The sequence below is a fragment of the Lepidochelys olivacea genome (assembly GCF_965140295.1).
Source record: "Lepidochelys olivacea isolate rLepOli2 genome assembly, chromosome: 1".
Taxonomy (NCBI): Eukaryota; Metazoa; Chordata; order Testudines; family Cheloniidae; genus Lepidochelys; species Lepidochelys olivacea.
The window spans coordinates 231,845,586-231,864,500 of NC_140411.1; the positions used below are offsets into that span (position 1 = coordinate 231,845,586).

At 40.2% G+C, this 18,915-nt stretch overlaps 1 protein-coding gene across 5 annotated transcripts in view; it reads right to left on the minus strand.

Annotated features, from left to right (window-relative positions):
• Positions 1-9,565: 9,565 nt before the first annotated feature.
• The window catches only part of BMAL2 (basic helix-loop-helix ARNT like 2), a 60,973-nt gene continuing 51,623 nt past the window's right edge, over positions 9,566-18,915 (minus strand). For 2 of the 5 annotated variants that reach the window (XM_084638467.1, XM_084638468.1), the window contains 3 exons: positions 15,607-15,694; positions 12,468-12,576; positions 9,566-11,479 (listed from right to left, as the gene is read on the minus strand). In XM_084638467.1, coding sequence (XP_084494593.1) covers positions 11,343-11,479; positions 12,468-12,576; positions 15,607-15,694 — 334 coding nt within the window. In that variant the 3' untranslated portion in view covers positions 9,566-11,342. Of the gene's footprint in view, positions 11,480-12,467; positions 12,577-15,606; positions 15,695-16,243; positions 16,472-18,915 lie in introns of those variants that run through there. The other 3 variants (XR_014712905.1, XR_014712906.1, XM_084638469.1) reach the window with 3 other exon arrangements.

Consider the following 18,915-nt stretch of genomic DNA (forward strand, 5'->3'; position numbering starts at 1 on the left):
TGATTATTCATCTTAAAATAGAGGACAGGCAAAAAGTATAGAAGCACAAGTGATTTAGGAAGCTAAGGCTATGTCCACACCACCGCTGTAAGTTGAATTACTCTACGCAACTCCAGCTATGTGAATAACGTAGTTGGAGTCGACGTATCTCAGGTCAAGTTACAGCGGGGTCTACACCGTGGGGGGTCGATGGGAGAAACTCTCTAATCGACTTACCTTACTCTTCTCGTCGGGGGTAGAGTACGGGGTCAACTAGAGAGAGATCTGCTATCGATTTGGCGGGTCTTCACTAGACCCGCTAAATCGACTGCCAGTGGAGCGATCTCAGAGCGTCGATCCCGGCTCTAGTGTAGATGTAGCCTAAGCCTAATTGAAAGTCAATGGGACTTGTGTTAGTCTCTAAGGTGCCACAAGTACTCCTTTTCTTTTTGCAGATACAGACTAACACAGCTGCTACTCTGAAACCTGTCAATGGGACTTAGGATCCTTAGGCTCATATGTCCCATTTTCAAGAGCAACTAAGTTACTCGGATCCTTTTTGAAAATTTGACCTGACAGCTAATCTCTAAGGATCTAAAACAATAAGAACAGCTAGAGAGAAGACAGGTTTGGGAATCTGAGAGGCACAATTAAAAATCTGGGAATTGTATACTGAACTTTTACATAAGGCAAGTCACATTTGTTGTTTTGTACAGTTTTGCTTACTTCAGTTTTGTCATTGAAATCACATGTTATCTTGGCTTTGGTCTTAGTCAAGTTTGTCATTGCCAAGGGATAGCTTTTGTAGGGCCATTCAACACAGTTTTACAATAGCTATGAAATTTCATCCTCTGCCCCTTGGACTTCTAAGTGGTGTTTGTAAGGCACAGAGAACTGAAGAGATAAGTGTTTCTTTATTATTCTTAGTAAAATTTAAGTAAGAAAGAGTTATTCATAGATTTTCTGTAAATAATGATCACCACATATATTTTCAAAAACCAGCTCAACAGAAGTGGCTGCACTAGATCAGATGAGATATAAACTTGAGGTATGGGCCACTTTTGATCATTAATCACCCCATGGTCATTTTTGCAAGAATAAAGTAATCTGGTCAAATTTCAATTCTGGTAATTACAATCTGCCTACATACCTGTAATTCCATTTGGAATAATCTCCCTGAAATTCTTAACTCTTGTTCTAAACTTCTCTGTTAAAACAACTACTATCCTTTTTTGAAAGGTAGCAGAAGTGATTGAACTGCAGGATTGGTCCCTAATTTGTATATTAGACCTGACCCTGCATATATTTATTAAGCATGTGAGTAATTCCCGATAGAACTGCTCATGTGAGTAAAGTTGCTGATGTGTTTAACTTCTGGAAAGATCAGGCTTTTAGTTACAGAAGTAACATACATGGGATCCTTGTGGAGGAAAGAAACTACAAACAGATGCAATTATTAAGGATCTGATTTGGTCACACAAGGGCACAGATTGTGTGTCTTTAACAGATGTCCATGAATTCTTTGGCTTCAGCCCCAAGTGGCGGGGCTCAGGGAGGGAGTACGACCTTCACACCGAGCCACCTCTGTGGGCCACCCAGCCTGTAGGGCAGTCAGTGTCAATTCCTCCATGTCCAGTGGAGTTTTTTGGTTGCTGTGACAATACCCTGATTTTGTACATTTTCACCTTGCCTGTTCTGTGATTTTTGCCTAATTTTACCATGACCAAATCATATCCATAACAATGATTATAATACAACTTATTTAACATAGCCACGAGTGGAACATTTGATTCAGGACCATTATTATTTGGTTTTCAGCTGAAAAATATAAGCATACAATCAGTTACATGCCATTATTTTAAAAGGTTAACTTGCAAAAACAATCCCTCTAATTAGTATTAATTAAATTAAATTCTAATTACATTCCTTCTGAACAATTACAGAAAATTGCTCTTTTCTAATTTGATTTGAATTTAACCATCACGAAAATGTCATATCTTCAAGGAAAAAACACGAATAAAAATACTCACTTCTATAGCACTTTATGGCTGAGATTTTCAAAGCCATCTGAATTAATTGTAATGGGAACTGGACATTGTGACAAAGTGACTCACCAGCTGGTGTGCTGCCTCATGGCTGGGTTTTTCCTCTCCATAGCCCCACTGCCCAGCCATTCAGGTCCTCTTGTGGCCTCCATCTTGTGACTAGGCCCTCTCTCCAGGTCACATTTAGTCTTTTGGGTTAAACCAGAGTTCAACTCAACAATAGTTCCGTGACCTCAGGTCAGGTCATCAGCCTGGATCCAGGCCCGGTATTCCTTCTACCCGATGTGTCTGGGGTCTGAACCTAGTTGCCCTCAGTGAGGCTCTAGGGGAACCCAGTCTCTCCCTCAACCCTGGGTTGCATTCCAAGGACCCTGTAGCAAGCAGTTAAAGTCTGTATCATCCAACATCTTGATTTTTCCCTGGACTACTTCCTATGTCAGCCTTCTTTCTCCTCAGAGGCTTGCATTGTTGGCAGGGGTCTGCCCTGGGCCAGGCCCCCCGGTCCCCATTCCCAATGTGACAAAGGAAAGAAAACTAAACAAACAGAAATAAATACAGGCACCAACCCTTCTGTCCCAGAAGGATCTTTTGCCATTTGTGCTCCCACTCCACACCACAAGAGACCTGAGGTAGCTTATCTGATAGCTGAGGATGCAAGTTGTGTCTCTTTTCCAGGGCTGGTCCTCTGAACCGGGCTTCTACCTTTTTAAGGCTCTTCCTTCAAGTCTTGGCATGCTTCTCATGATTTTCCCCACAATTTTGTCTGTTACAATGAAAATCTAAGTTTAGGTCCACCTAGCACATATTACAAGTACTACAGTCTCTGGTCTTGTTGCTCAGTGAAGATCAACAATTCTCAGAAGGCCTCTGAAGAAACAAAAATTGAATAGAAAAATTAAGGGCTGATAAATAATTTTAGGATTCTGGCTAATTCTACCAAAGCCATCTAATAATGTAGGATTATCCTGGGTAATTCACAGAGAAATTGTACACTATTTCCTTGAATAATACTTATTCGAGTGTCTGATTGACTGGGGGTAGGATATCTATTCTCTCCTTAGTTCAGAAACATAACTCCCATTACCATTCACCTGAGTTACTCTGGCACACGCACAAGAGCATTGAGAACAACTTTTAGCCATCTTTGTTCAGTGTCGCTTTGCAGAAAATCTTTTAAGAATCTCAACACAAAACCTATTCCCCATATCTTTTCTCCAGGACAGAAGCTGTTTAGGGGAACAAAGTAGTCTAATTTCTTGTTCCAAAAATTTTTCAACATTATATTTTACTAGGGTGGGACAGTCCCCAGGATTGCAACATGGCTCATCAGAGGCTAACTTTGGAAAGCTCTTTTCCTGTTATTCTGTCTTAATATATCTGGGTTTGGCTAATCAAGGTTAGAGTAAAGTATAAAAGCAGGCAAGGAACAGCAGGATGCACACGTTGAGTTATAAATGGTATGGTAAATTTTCCATTAATACTTCAAGAAGTCAGACTTGGGTTGTCTTATTGGAAGTGAAGTGTTTTAATTCCCACAAGCTCTCTCTTAATACATCACACCTCTCTAAGTTCTTTAAGGACAGAATTTGACATCTGGTCTTAGATACACTTGTGGAAAGCTAAAGACAAACAGATTACAAACGTTTAACTAAAAAAACAACGAGGAGTCTGGTGGCACCTTAAAGACTAACACCATCTGTTAGTCTTTAAGGTGCCACAGGACTCCTCTTTGTTTTTGTGGATACAGACTAACCCAGCTACACCTCTGATACTATAAACATTTAACTGAGGACTGAATTTGACTCACTGGGATTGATTTACTTCTTAGTCACTTACAGCCCATAAAATCAGGAGCAGTTCCACTGATGTCAGTGGCATTACAAAAGCATGACACTAGCATAAGTAGAAGAATCCAAACCAGTATGTTTAAAATATTTCCCACCCCTGAATGTTGCCAATAGCAACCCTCAACATTTTTTTCTGAATGGGTTGCCCCTGTAGGCAGGACGTCAAAAGCCAAAGCACTATAAAAAGACTCCTTGTGTAAAATTACCCCATTCAGTAAATATTCAGAAGTGTAAACGTGGCAACTATGTAACTGAAAAAAATACTTTTTCTTTATCACAGAGTAACTGGAATGAAATGTTAACTACAGGAGACCAATCCTATAAATGTTCTGCATACAGCGTGCTGCTAGAATTGTGCTTTGGATCACTTAATTGAACTACTTGTCCAAACTAAGTAGTCTTCTAATAGTATAAAAGACATGTTTTCCTGTAGCTGTATCTAACTTTTCATTCCGTTTGATCTTTTGTTCATATCTAATCTCCCAAAAAGTTAGACCGTTTCCCTGAGTTTCCCTCTAGATCACCCATGAGAACTCTGAAATACTGACATCTCATTTCTGGGATATTCAATACACGTATTTTTGTCTTGGAAACTTAAATGTTCCTTGCAGAATTTGAACATAAAATACCACAAGAGCTAAAACATACTACAGCAAACTAAACAATTGCTTTTCAGATGACAACCTAGCACCATATTGTAAGTTACTTTCCATGCAATGCACCTCAAGAACTGCATAAAAAGCCTAACAATTTAATTACAAAGCAACACAAAGCCAATGACAGCTATTTATATGACAATTCAAGTGGCGGTTTCCTAATATGAAGAAGGAGCTTAATATAGCTTTCTATAGTGTTCATATCATGAATCTTCAACAAGAGACCTTCCCTGGCAGAGCTCTTTAAAATAAAATATTAGCAATGAAACAAATACTAGGGTAAATATTCAAGACTCAGACACTATCCAGGTAAGAACTTTATATAACTATGCTTACTACTATACTAGAAAGTTTTGCTAAAACAGAATTATTTTTGCCTTTGGAGCTGCAATACTGAAACTCTGAATGCAAGTTAGAAAACACAGTTGAGTTTAACAAGAACTTAACTGAAATTAGAAATGAAATTGTAGGAGCTTCCACAAAGAATCAAGTGGCAGCCGCTAAAAAAACCCAACCTATTTAAAAGCTTTACATCATCAGAACAAGTTTTCATCAGCTGATTCTACCCTAAGGACATGACACTTACTAGCATCTTCTGAACACCTCTGCTTTTTAAGAGACTAAACCATTTCTTGGGAGATACTAAAAGTGTCTGATACTGCAATTACATTGGACTCTGAAATGAAGGATGACAGGATTCTGAAAGACTCCATGGATCAGAACCGTTCAGAAGGAAAGGAAGGAATTGAGGAATGGATTCACTTATTTTCCTATTTAGATAAAACATTATCACTATGAGAAAGGGGCGACCCTTGTCAAGCAAGCTTATTTTTTAAAGTATTTTGTCTAAATAAGCTCCTTTACAGTACACAGATGATGTGATTCCTGCCACAAGGGACATACAATCTAGAAGACAGACTTTACCATTCAGCCAAATCACATATTAGCTGAAAGGTGACATGTCTGTCCCAAAGTCCATTAAAAGTTACTCTGTTTTACCTTTGCTGAGGTCACCATTAAAGTTTTACATGACACAGCAAGTTTGATGAAGTTGGGAAGATATTTCTTTTCAGTATGTTACCACAGCGTTGTGGGCATTGTGAAGGTGATGAAGAAGCCAGAAGGACTTATTTCCATGCTTTCCAAGGTTTGGTCTTGGTGGCTGTGTCCTGATGAAACCTTAACCTTATGGTTTTGTTTGTGCTGATTTCCAAGTTTGTCTTTTTATATACAGGATTGGAGCACCTCAAATCCCTCAAGATTTGGGAGGAGGAGGAAAACTGCACCGTTGAAGCCACTCCGAGCTGTCTCAATCCTGCCAAAGGGCATGAAATGCAACACGCCTCACAGCAACGATGAAGTATTAGAAAAGTTACTAAACTAATTAAGACAAGAGCAACATACCATATTTAATAGTGATGACAACCTGTCCGCAGGAGGTGACCTCCATGAAAGGAGGTATGCAGAACTCCTTCCCTTCCCAAAGCACACCAAAGCATTTCCTGGAAAATGGATACAGCCAGGAGATGCTGCAACAACAGCACACGAGCCTTCACTCTCCCCTCTCTCAGGGTCCTTTCTTTTTTGCCCATGTGAGGCACATCTCTTCACCTTCAAAACTGCCAGATGTGACACCAGCACTCACAATGCATGAAAGATGGCCAAAATGTTATTAGAAAATTTGATCTCTGCTGCCACATTTTTTGTGTGGATTAAACAAAACATTTATCCTTGTTAAAGTCCTAATTTGCAAACATTCCAGCTGCTGTCATTCCTCGTGATAGCTAGTACATTTTGTGAGCTTAAATGTGTCTTCTCATTCCTCAAGATGAAGCAGGGGTCTAGTGAAAGGGACCAGCTTTGGGGGAGGGTTCGGGTCTCCCATGAGAGAGACTAAACCTCCCCCCCTCACCCCAGCCCTCCTAGGGCCAGCAATGAATGCCAATATTTGCTTAATGAAAATAGTGAATAGTATTATATAATGACATGAATAATGGAGTAGAATGTATGCTTATAAAATCTCTGGATGACACCAAGCTGGGAGGGATTGCAAGCACTTTGGCAGACAGAATTAGAATTTAAAATGATCTTGACAAATTAGAGAATTGGTCTGAAGTCAACAAGATGAAATTAAATAAAGACAAGTGCAAGATCTTTCACTTAGGAAGAAAAAATTAAATGCAAAACTACAAAATGGAGAATAACTGGATAGCTGGTAATATTGCTGAAAAAGAGCTGGGGTTTATAGTGGATCACAAACTCAATATTAGTGAACAGTGTGATATAGTTGTGAAAAAAGCTAATATTCTAGGGCATATTATCAGGAGTTTTGAATAGAAGACATGGGAGGTAGTTGTCCCGTTCTACTTGGCACTGGTAAGGCCTCAGCTGCGTCCAAGTGTGGGTGCTTAAGGAAAGATGGAGAGAGAGTCCAGTGGAGAGCAACAAAAATGATAAAACGTTTAGAAAACCTGACTTATGAGGGAAGGTTAAAAAACTGGGCATGGTTAGTCTTGAGAAAAGACGATTGGGGATGGCCTGATAACGATCTTCAGATGTGTTAAGAGCTGTTATAAAGAGGACTGTGATTAATTGTTCTCTATCCACTTAAAAGTAGAAGTAGTAATGGGCTTAATCTGCAGCAGGGGAATTTTAGGTTAGCTATTAGGAAAAAAACTTTCTAACTATAAGGGTAGTTAAGTTCTGGAAAAGGCTTCCAAGGGAGGTTATGGAATCGCCATCACTGGAGGTTTTTAAAAATGGGTTGGACAAACACCTGTCAGGAATGGTCTAGGTTTAACTGATCCAGCGTCATCACAGGAGGCTGGATTTGATGACCTCTAGAGGTCCTTTCCAGTCCTACATTTCTAGGATTCTATTCCAAAATGTCTTTTCTGTCCTATACTGGAAACAGTTGAGTAAACCCAAATTGATAGCGTAGCGCTTTGTCTCGTTAAAGCCGCTGACCACCTGGAGGTTTATGAGTCTGCTTCTGCCATTAAGCTAATGGCCCTAGTAATTGGCAGCACGGGCTTTTAAACCTTGAAGTGGTGGGTTCATTCTCCCACCGATGATCTGACTGGGGATCATCATTAGACATCATCTAGCCCCCAATCAAAAAAAAAATAAATCCCACACATAGTTAATTTGGGTTACACACCCTATCTGGGGAAGACTGTCCAGAGTTGCAGAAATCCACAAGTGTTCAAATCCCCATACATGTTTGCAGGGATTGGACGTAAATGTATCTAGTGCTTGAGCTCAAGAAACAGGTCAGAGGTACGAGTAGACTCTCAAACCACAATCCATGGTCTACTGAGGATGGAGGGCCAAATTATATTAGCAAGAGTGACAATGCCATCTTCTGAAGTCTTGTAGTGTGGTAGTAAGCCATATGTCCGATACTTTGTGTCATTCTAAACCCTCTGTGTATAGTGTGTGTCTTCAGCAACATTGTGCCAACAAAAGGAGCATAGGAGTTAGGTCATCAGTAACAATGGTTACCTTGACCAGTAACATATCATTTTCAACATTCAAACACTAACTTTTTTAAACCTTCAATTGCTGTTTATACAAAACATTACCACTTTTAAAAAACTTTGTTACAAATAAATTGAACTCCCCCCCGCCCATTTAATTTCATACATCACATTGCTCTACGTTTAAAAAAGGAGATTCGAAGAAAATGTCGGACATGAGCCAAGATTTGGGCGAGCGGTACTTTTTCAAACCATCAGAACTAACATTTTTCCCTCACCAAACACTGCCACGGACTGTTCAAGCAGCTCATTAAATTGATCTTCAGACTCCAAACACAGACTTTTAGAGACCCCCTTTTCACCCCTATTAAAATAGAAATCCCGGCACAATCTTAACTATTATACTGCTACCACATCCACAATAAAAACACCGGGCTTTAAACAAACACACATAATTACCTCAAATTTGTATAAAATATATTTTAATTTCCCCTCTCCGTTCATCATCATAAATATTTACAAAAGACATTGTACAATGTAGAATAGTGTGAAATCAGCAGGCTTGACAAATGGGGTTTTGCAAACAGAAAGGGTTCAATAAAGCAGCTAACAGACATACTTACTGTACAGGTTGCTGATTACAAAGGGCTCAGCAAACTAGCAGAACAAAACTAGTTCTACAATAGGTTTGCCTCTAAGGTAAAAAAAAGGTTTTCCAGGAGTAATCTGGGAGGAATCCCAAAACAGTGGTTTGATTATGCATGGTAATATCATCTCTTGTAAGAATCAATACTCCATTCTTGCATGGGAGCATCTGGACTCTTCTTTGAACAATCTGGTTTTAAACTGTTTATTTCTCTGGGTTACCTATAGAACTTGTTTTAATTAGAATTTATTTTTACTTTAAACGTTCAATTAGTAAATGCAGAATAAGGAAAACAGCCATTGTGTTTCATAGCTTTCCCTACAGTTAAAGTAATAATTAGAATCCATCTTTCAGAAACAGTTATAAAAATAGAATCTGATCACCATTCTGAAAAAGAGTCCTGATTTTCTGTGTTGCTCCATACCAAGGGCCAAATTCAGCTCTAGCAGTAAAATTATATCAGATATTATTGTCCCCAGGGTTGGAAATATATACATTTCAGACATCTCAGTAATCTTCTCTAATGTCTATAAGGTATACAGCTGTCCCAGTTAAGTATAGGAGTTAATGCATCACAGAAGAAGATTATAGTATCCCACCTTTCAGAGTCAAATTATTGTCAAACAGAGGAAGTTTGACATCTAGTGGCTATTTAGGGTAATTACTTAGTACTTTTTCTTGAAATATCCTAGGAAATTTTCTATACACCATTCTACACTCTTATCTAGATGCATCGGCAGTCTGCCAAGTGTCAACCATCACCTTTAATGTTAGGCATATGTGTACATCATCTGCAATCTCTTCCGTTAAAATATTAATAATTTTACATTTAGAAGACATACTGCTTACAAAGTGAACCTGTGTTTTCAAATTGTAAAAAATATTCTAAAATGAAAGGTCTACACATCTCAAACATTTTCAATGCTTTTCTTTCATTTCATGAATTTGGGGCGGGGGGGGGAACATATATGGCATAATCCTTTGACTGACGCACTCATTTATCTGCACATACAATGTACGAGGTAACACATCCGTACCTGGATACTAATACCATATTGTTTTAATACAACATATTAAGGGTGCTGCACTCAAGGGTCACTGTTCACATGTTTTGCAAGAAGATTATAATATTAGAAATAAGAATGCGAAATACATCAATTATATATTAAAGGATTGTAGTAGCACAAAAAAAGTATTTGCAGCTAGTATTAAGTAATATAATACTCTTTTATATATATATAATTCTATATAATAGAATACTCTTTTTATAGTACTTGTATTTTGGAGAAATCAATTCAGTGCATACCCCATATTGCCACTTGCGAACCACCTATTGCCAATACACACACACACACACGTACGTTTCTCCTACTATTTTGTGTAGTTACATAACTCAAATGTAGTTTCAACAGTCTCAATTAATAGATAGAGATAAAGGCCAGGATTCTTTCAAAAGTGGCTAGTGATTTTGGATGCCTCAGTGTTTAAGACCTCAACCTTAGACACCTAATATTGGTGAGCAAAGCTTGCAAAACTGTATTTACATAAGACATTAAGCAGGAAAAAGCCATTAAGGTCAAACATACTTTACCACTTCTGACTAGTCTTAATCCCACTTTATTACTTTTTAAAATCTCCAGCTCCTCAATTCTCACTTTTCTCCAGATGTAAGATTATATTAACTAATTTTATATCTGCTCTCTTTAAATAGCTATGCTCTATAACAGTGGTTTCAACTTATGGTCCGTGGACCCCTGGAGGTCCATAGACTATGTCTAAGATTTCCAAAGGGATCCATCTATCCCTTCATTCAAATTTTTTTAGGGAACTACAAATGAAAAGAGGTTGACATCCACTGTTCTATAACATATTTCCAAGGCAATAATATCCCCTGAACTATAGTGACCAAATTGCTTTATTACAGTTACAATATTACTACTTTGATTGTGTGTTCTGTCCTCTACTAATATATTTAAATAATACTTTGTATTAAACTATTTTGTTTCTCTCCTTCTGCACCTGTCACATTTGTGCTGTGGGACAATGTTTAACATTGTTTGTCCAGAACTCTCAAAGACCATTGTTTTTACTTGACTACAAAAATTGCACACAATACTTTTAGAAAGGGCAAAGAATTTTAAAATGTAGTGTCCCCTTTTGTACTATAGTACTTTATCTTACAATTTTGCAGTGTGGAAACCATATTTTCAAAGAAAGCATAGAGGTACAAAAACAAACATATCTCAAACTGCGCAAGTAGAGAAAGTCCTACAGAAGTGACATATAAATAATACACTTTTCCACCCAATTCGTAGAAGAAAATTACAAATAAAAGCTTTCTTTAAAAAGTATTAAAACATTCAGATTAACACAGTTATTCCTATACATTGTACGGTATCTTTGGGTTAAAGCTTTTTAGCAAAAATATAACCATGACTTGTAAGCACTCTAGTTAGATAATGGAGCAAAAAAATTTTGAGGTTGTTGGTCATGAAAAAAATCACATTTTTTCCATATGTGCAGAACAAGCCATTTCTTTGTGAACAAAGCATAAAAGTCTTAGCAAATATACAGATAGTAAATATGAATGAAAATAAAGCCTTAAAAATTACCAATACAGTACTTGAGGATGTGTGGTTGTTGTGCATTACAGAATTTTACATTCTTCTCATTTGTATAAAAAAGAACCACTAGGAAGCCCATTGTATATCACTGAGTTCTGTTGGATCCCCGAGGCCTCCTTCAGCTTCCAAGTAATTCATGAGTGAAGCCATGGCAGTGTCATCATTTTCACACACTGCATCAAAATCCAACTGGCAACTGTCACCTAGGAAATAAGTAAAGAACACTATTTATGCAGCACAAAAACTTACAGAACAAGGTCACTTTCCAAACAAACTTACTTTTAAAACAGCAGCTGTCCTTGAAGACAAAGGGCACTTTACATTCTTACATGTGTTCAAAGATGGGTAAATTGAAGCAAGGTTTGGATTCAGGAGAGACACTTAGTCAAAAAAATAGGTAACTTGATTCTGGGACTAAACTTATGCCACTCCAGAGGCATACCTTAAACTTCATGCTAATAAAATGACAAATTTCAATTCACGCCAGTTAACTGGCAAACTTCACGCCACACCACTTAAGCAGAAAATTTTATTCCAGTTCACGACACTGAAGTGGGAAACTCACCTGTCACAGCACACAAAAGAAGAGCTGATCAATTTTTTTCTTCTTGGTTTAAAAAAATGGCCTTATTTTAAATAATCAAAATTTCAAAAGACATTGTTTTCATTTTTCACAATGTTTTCCACATTTTTATTTTAAAACATTCCAGAATTTTGTATTTACCAAAATCTCAGTTTTTGATAGAAAACAAAATTTCAATATAAAAGAAAAACGGGTCAGTCTCAGACCATATGAAATGGAAACAACTTCAAAATTTCAACCTGTATTGCAAAATGTTAATGTTTCTCTCAGCTCTACATACACAAGCATTCATACTTTTTACATGGAGGGTCTGTACATCATGGCAGATTATATTCAGTTCCCTTAATCCTGCACAGCTCCTATTTTTGGAAGGAAGAACTGTGAAGCAGTCTATTTGTGAGTAGTGGAGAGCAAGAGAACAGACAGTAAACTTCTACTCAGGCTCTCTCTGCTATCATGGGGTATAATTATAATAGGAACCATGATAATCTCTCAAAACTGGCAGCATTTTTGAACACACCTACTATACTACCTTGTGATAAAGCTGCAACCGTTAACAGAGTTTTCTTTAAAGGGTAAGTCATGAATTGTAGTAAAAGAGCTCTTACTGAGAAGAGGTTCATTGCTTGGGAATGAAACAGTGTCCTGATTTTGCCCCAAGGTCTCTAAGCCCTCCATTTCTGAAGGACATAACCGAATCGACTCTTTATTTGGCACCTGAAAGCACACAAAAAATGAAAATAATAAAGTTAGGTTATAAATTGATTAAAACCACCACACAAATTAATGAATTTCTCTCTAAGTCTAAAAAACGATCAAGGCTTCCATTTTCCACTTCATGTGCCATAATCTCTACAAGTTTACTGTAACAATAAAAATATATTTTCATGAAAAATACATTCTAGCTTTAAAAAAGACCCACCACATGTTAGTTTCCATACGTAAACTAAATTATTTGGACTGTGAAAATTTGTTTTAAAAAAAGCTGGTATTTCTGTTGTATTTTAAATCTTGTGTTCAGCATTCTAAGATTTAAAATGGTTTTAAATGGGTTTTAGTGCTTACAAGGAGTCTAGGAGTGCCAGGTTGACAGCAGTGGAAACTGACGTCTTTTCACCTCCAAGATAACAGAGCAAGATCTACCACGGTGGTTTGGCAGTAAACCACTTTTCCTATAGGGGACCGTCCCTAGGGGCAAGAGCCAGGGATAGCTCTGCCACTGCAGCTGTGGAAGCAGTTTCCCACATAGAAAAATGAAAAGAGTCCCAGTAAAATAAGTTTGTCTTCATCCCTAGTCCATGCACCATTCATATCTGTAATTTAAACTGAGTACCTCTCTGAGCCCTCTGTTATCTTGGATTCTATGGCACACATTACAGTAGTAGAAGAGAAAACAACAAGACTTCACTGAAGTAACCAGGAACAACACTAAGGGACACATTCAAAGAGAACCTTTAAATAAACACAATATATAGCTGAAGTCCTGGAGAGTGGTTCTATGACCGTAGGCTGCACTAATTAGAGGAAAAAGAACAGGAGGACTTGTGGCACCTTAGAGGCTAACAAATTTATTTGAGCATAAGCTTTCGTGAGCTTCAGCTCTCTTCATCGGATGCATTCATTTTTTTTTCCTCTCCACTGAATGCATTCGATGAAGTGAGCTGTAGCTCACGAAAGCTTATGCTCAAACAAATGTGTTAATCTCTAAGGTGCCACAAGTACTCCTTTTCTTCTTGCGAATACAGAAAAACACGGCTGCTACTCTGAAACTAATTAGAGGGTAGTTCAATATCTATGAGCCAATCAGTTCTGAGAAGGACAGACCTACAGTAATCCATGGGTGGAATGGACATCAGATATTAAAGAGGGAGAAAGGAGGGAAAAAAATCAATCAGTGTAGCACAACGCTGTTGAAAGAAACTCAGAATCAGAGAAGAAAAGCTACCGTATATACTCGTTCATAAGCCAAATTTTTTTTAGTAAAAAAGGGAAGCAACAGAGAAGGGGGTCGGCTTATGAATGGGTATAGAGAGGGGAGAGGTGGGACACAGCCACCCTCCCCAACAGAGGGGGCAAGAAGAGGCAGCACAGCCAGCAGAGCCAGAAGGGAAGAGGCGGGGCCAGAGTCTCTCCACTTCTGACCACGCTGCTCTCCCGCCAGCCTCTGAAGCAGCTGCAGCTCAGGGGCTGGCAGGCTGTGACCGCGCCGCCTGGCCTGCTGGAGCAGCTCCAGCTGGGCCAGACAGCCTCCCCTGGCCAGCCCCTGGTAAGGTGGGAAGGGATGGAATGGGAGGGGGGGGGGATCCCGGGCTAGGGGTGGGGCGGAAAGGGGTTACACGGGGAGGGGTCATGTAGGGAGTGGTCACAGGGGTTACTTCCCTGACCCCCAGCTTCTCCCCTACAAAACATTTTCCCACCAGTTGCTGTCCCGGGACATTTTGTTTACTTAAGTTTACCTGCATGCCTGCAGACGCTCGAGGAAACAAACCATCTTGGCCCACCAGCAGCTTATCCTGATGGGCCAGGAGCCAAAGTTTGCTGACCCCTGAATTATAGGGTTGGCTTATGAATGGGTCATAAAACTAAGCCATTTTTACTTATCCATCTTGAGGGGGTGGGGTGGGGGGTGTTGGGAGTCGGCTTATAAACTATCTGGCTTATGATTGAGTACATAAGGTACGTTTAAGTGGAAAGACAGTGACTGGATTCACAACAATGTTGTTGGAAGGAAAGAAATAAGGGATTGGGAGTATGGTGTACATTGATAACAGTAAGGGCAATATTGTACAATCTTGCAAAAAGATTCTTTATGCATACCCACCCCCATGCTGTGACATCAGTCAACATCACTCTTGGGTTAGATAGAAGGGTAGAGTCTCATAGCCCTGGTCTACACTGGGGTGGGGGCAGAAATCGATCTAAGTTACGCAACTTCAGCTACGTGAATAACGTAGCTGAAGTTGACGTACTTAGATTGACTCACCGTGGTGTCTTCACCACAGCAAGTCCACTGCTGCTGCTCCCCCATTGACTCCGCCTGCGCCTCTCGTGGCGGTGGAGTACAGGAGTCGACGGGAGAGTGCTTGGGGGTCGATTTATCGCCTCTAGATGCGATAAATCGACCCCCGCTGGATCGATTGCTGCCCGCCGATCCGGTGGGTAGTGTGGACATACCCATAGAATACGCTGCTTCTCCACCTCTTTTATAAAAAGATTTAAAATTCAGAGGATACACCTCAATGGATTACAATTGTTTCACAGTAGAGTGGGGTGAAAGGTATATAGGAATGGTCATAGGAACCAGACATTTATCTTCATATTGCTGAATTGAATTCAGTCTTGGTGAATATTTTTTAACTATCTGATGGCTCCTGGGTGGTGGTTTCAAATAATTTCCAAGTTTAGAAAAGTCCACATCACAAAAAACACCCTCCCCACATCTAGCATTTTTTTGTAGCCTCAGCAAAGATCCCCCAAGACCTTAACAGTCTTCCCAGCCCTGAGGGATGGTTACTCAAGGCTTGAACTGAGGTTCACTGGTGGTGTAGTGAAGAGAAGTTTGTACTCTTGCTGCCTGTGTCGCACCTCTTCTGTGAGCAGAAGACTTCAATACCCAGGATTGTCAGATACCTTGCACTGGCACTAATTCACACACAAAAATCAGTTTTAAGGTAGATCAAATGTAGGCTTTGAATTATTTGATAGTGACCTTTCATTGAAAGTTCTTGGTGTTAATGATATACTTACATTGCTGCATTTTGGAGTTAAAGTTGGAGAAGATTTCCTCATAAGATCAGATGGACTTAACTCACCAATAGATGGAGAACAGTGTAACCTAAAAAATATACATATGCATGTTGTACAATACATTCACTGTTGAGTATGAACTTCAATCCCTTCCATTTTAAAATGAGAAACTTATTTTGTCAGAGCATAGCAATACCCACCAAAAAACCACAGGTGATAAGCTTTGAGACTTCAGACAACACTGCTTTGTCAAAAGCGAAGCTTAAATTCGGTCACATAGCTCACACACTTCCTGCTCCAAATTTTGGTAAAGACAGAGAACCAGTGGATCATCATGACACAGGATAATTAGTAGAACCCACTTTTGCTTTTTCTCAATTATCAAAATTAACAGACTTCAGGAAAAACTGTCATGAACACTTCAGTACAAAACTACTCGCTCTGGAGCACATAGCTTCCAAATATCAGAATACAGCTGTTCAGAAATTTTGGTATATAACAGAGTGGGAGGAAAAAAAAAGAAAAAAAAAAAAAGGATGGACTCTCCACAGGTCCTCTTGATATTTGCTTTTACTTCTAGTGTTATTTCATGAAGTTCTATCCTTTCCTTAAATTCTGGCGGGAAAACGAAAGTTACCTCTTTGAGATGGACTCTGCACATACACTCATGAGAGCCTTGGAGATGCAGCACTGATGGTAGAACAACCTTGTAGCAGTGGCATTGGAGCACTCTCATGCCTTCTCCTGCGCCTCCCCTCACTGTTCCTGAACATTCTGCACGAGAGGCAAAAAAGGGGGGCCATGGAGCTCCAGCTGCCCCAGTTCTTACCACAGCCTCCCCAGGTTCAAAGTTGCAATTAGGACTCTGAGGAAAAGGGGAAGGTGGGTAGGGAGTGTGAATGTGAAGAGTCCATTTAGATGAGGACCAGTTATAAAGGAGTAACCTTCATTTCTTTGAGTGGTCTCTGTACATTTTTCATGGGATAGTTTCACAAGCAGTACTAGTCTCTAGAGGGTGAGGTGCTGAGTCCTAACTGAATTATCATTGTAGTACTGCCTTACCAAACTGAGCATCAACCAGGACGCTAGATCTAGGGAGTAGCACTTTGTGAAAGTATGAACAGAGCTTCAGGTTGCAGTTCTGCTTACTTCTAAAAACTGGGATATGCCTGAGGCATGCCATGGAAGCCACCTTTGCCCTTTGGAGTGTTATCTAAACTACAGTGGGAGAGAAACATCTGCTTGTAGCTTTCCTCTATACAAAACTAACCCACTTACATAAATGCTGAGATGTACTTGGCTGTTCTTTATTTTCACTACCCCCATATGAAATTAAAGCTTTGTTGACTTTCTAAATTTCTGAGAACCATTTAAGTAGAAGGCTATTGCCCTCTTGGCAGCCAAAGTATGCAGTTTTACCAGATCAATGTCTGGATGGACTGATGGAGGTGTGTAGAAGAATGGACTCGTTGGAGCACCTGCTCACAGCTGGTGCTGGGGGAGCTTTTTCTTCTCTAATGCCCCCTGCTGATGATTGCTTTGGTCCCGCAGCAGTCATCATCTTCTTGAAACTCAGCCCTCCAAGCAGATCATGTTTTATTTCTACCCATTTCAGACTCATAAAAAGTCCAACAAATAGTCCCAATCATTACATCTGGTCTTTGACCCTCAACTCTGGATCCCACCATTGCTACATTCCTGCACTCAGGGCTTTCAGTTGTCTTTAATCCCTTCTTAGGGGCCTCCCGTCACCTTCCCAAGTGACTGCTCAGGGAATCCAGGCCCTCCTACTACACTGGGTTCCAATCCAAGGACCCTGTAATCAGCAGCTGAGGTCTGCTCAGTGAGACCTTTTCTGCTGCCTCTGTGGACTTCTTCCTACCCATAGCCTTTTTTCCAAGCCCCTTTCTGGGCTCTTGTAATGAGCAATGCCTCCCAGGGCTTCTCCCTGAGTGTTTGGTTCCTGCCCTTGGCAGTGTTGCAGATCCACCACAACTCTCATGTCAGGGCTCCTGCAAACAGGCTCCATGCAGTATTCCACTCCCAAGGTCCTTCCATCTAGGAGTTCTACCTCTGCCCAAATCCTCCAGGATCACCCTCCTGCTCTTGGGTTTGGCCTCTCCCTGGTTGGGCCAGATCTTCCCCTTTACCTCAGGGCCCTGCATGAGCCTTCTACCTAATGGGACATCCCAGCTCTAGTCAGTTCCACCACAACTTTCTCTGTGCCAACTCCTGCACTTCAGTTCTTTACTACCAAGAGAGGGACTGCAGGGTTCCTTTCCCTTTCTCCCTGCAGGCCCCTTCTGCTGGGGACCTCCTACTTTTATAGCCCCACCCAGCTCTTTCCCAGCAGGGCTTCATCTTGAATTAGGCTTCGCTCACCACCCAGGTACAAGCAGGTGAGTTAATTGGCCTCTCAAGCCCACATTAACCCTTTCAAACTGAGGATGGGGTATTCATCACACTACCCCTCAAGACTGTACACTGCCTGGTACAAGGTCTTTTTGCCTTGGGGAGGAGCCTTCTTTAATTGTGCCTATTATCCACCTGTGCATCCCCCCTTCTCATCTTCCAGGAGCACTATCTGAAACTCCAACCTAAACTTCTCTTCAGCTCCCACCTCTCTCTCTTCAGGGCTCCCACAAGGACTTCTCTACTGTTTCTAGTTTTCCTCTTAGACTTGCTGCCTTCAACACCACATCCTCAGTCCCAACCCCCTTAGGTGCTTCCACCACCAAGGCCTCTGGCTTTTTCACCCAGCCCTCAAGTCGCTGATGCGGAGCGGGAGGGTGGTGGTGGTGTCAACCATGTTTTATTAGGGGCAGTGATCTGTATCTGCACTCTCATAAATCTACAGCTAAGGGTAGCATAAAATCCCTCCTTTACCTGTAAGGGGTTAAAAAGCTGAAATAACCTGGTTGGCACCTGACCAAAAGGACCAATAAGGGAGGAAGATCCTTTCAAATCTGTGGGGGGAGGTTTTGTTTGTGCTCTCTGTGTGTGCTCTATCGGGACAGAGAGAGGGACCAGGCAGGAAAAAAACCTCTCCTAAAACCCTACCTGAAATAAGCATCTAAGATTACAAAAATTATAAGTAAAGCAAGGAAATGCGTTAGATTATCTTTTGTTTTAGCTTGTGAATTTTCCCTATGCTAAGAGGGAGGTTTATTCCTGTTTTCTTGTAACCTTAAAAGTTTTGCCTAGAGGGTGTTTTAAATCTTATTACCCTGTAAAATTACCTTCCATCCTGATTTTACAGAGGTGCTTCTTTTACTTTTTTCTTTATAATAAAGTTCTGCTTTTAAGAAC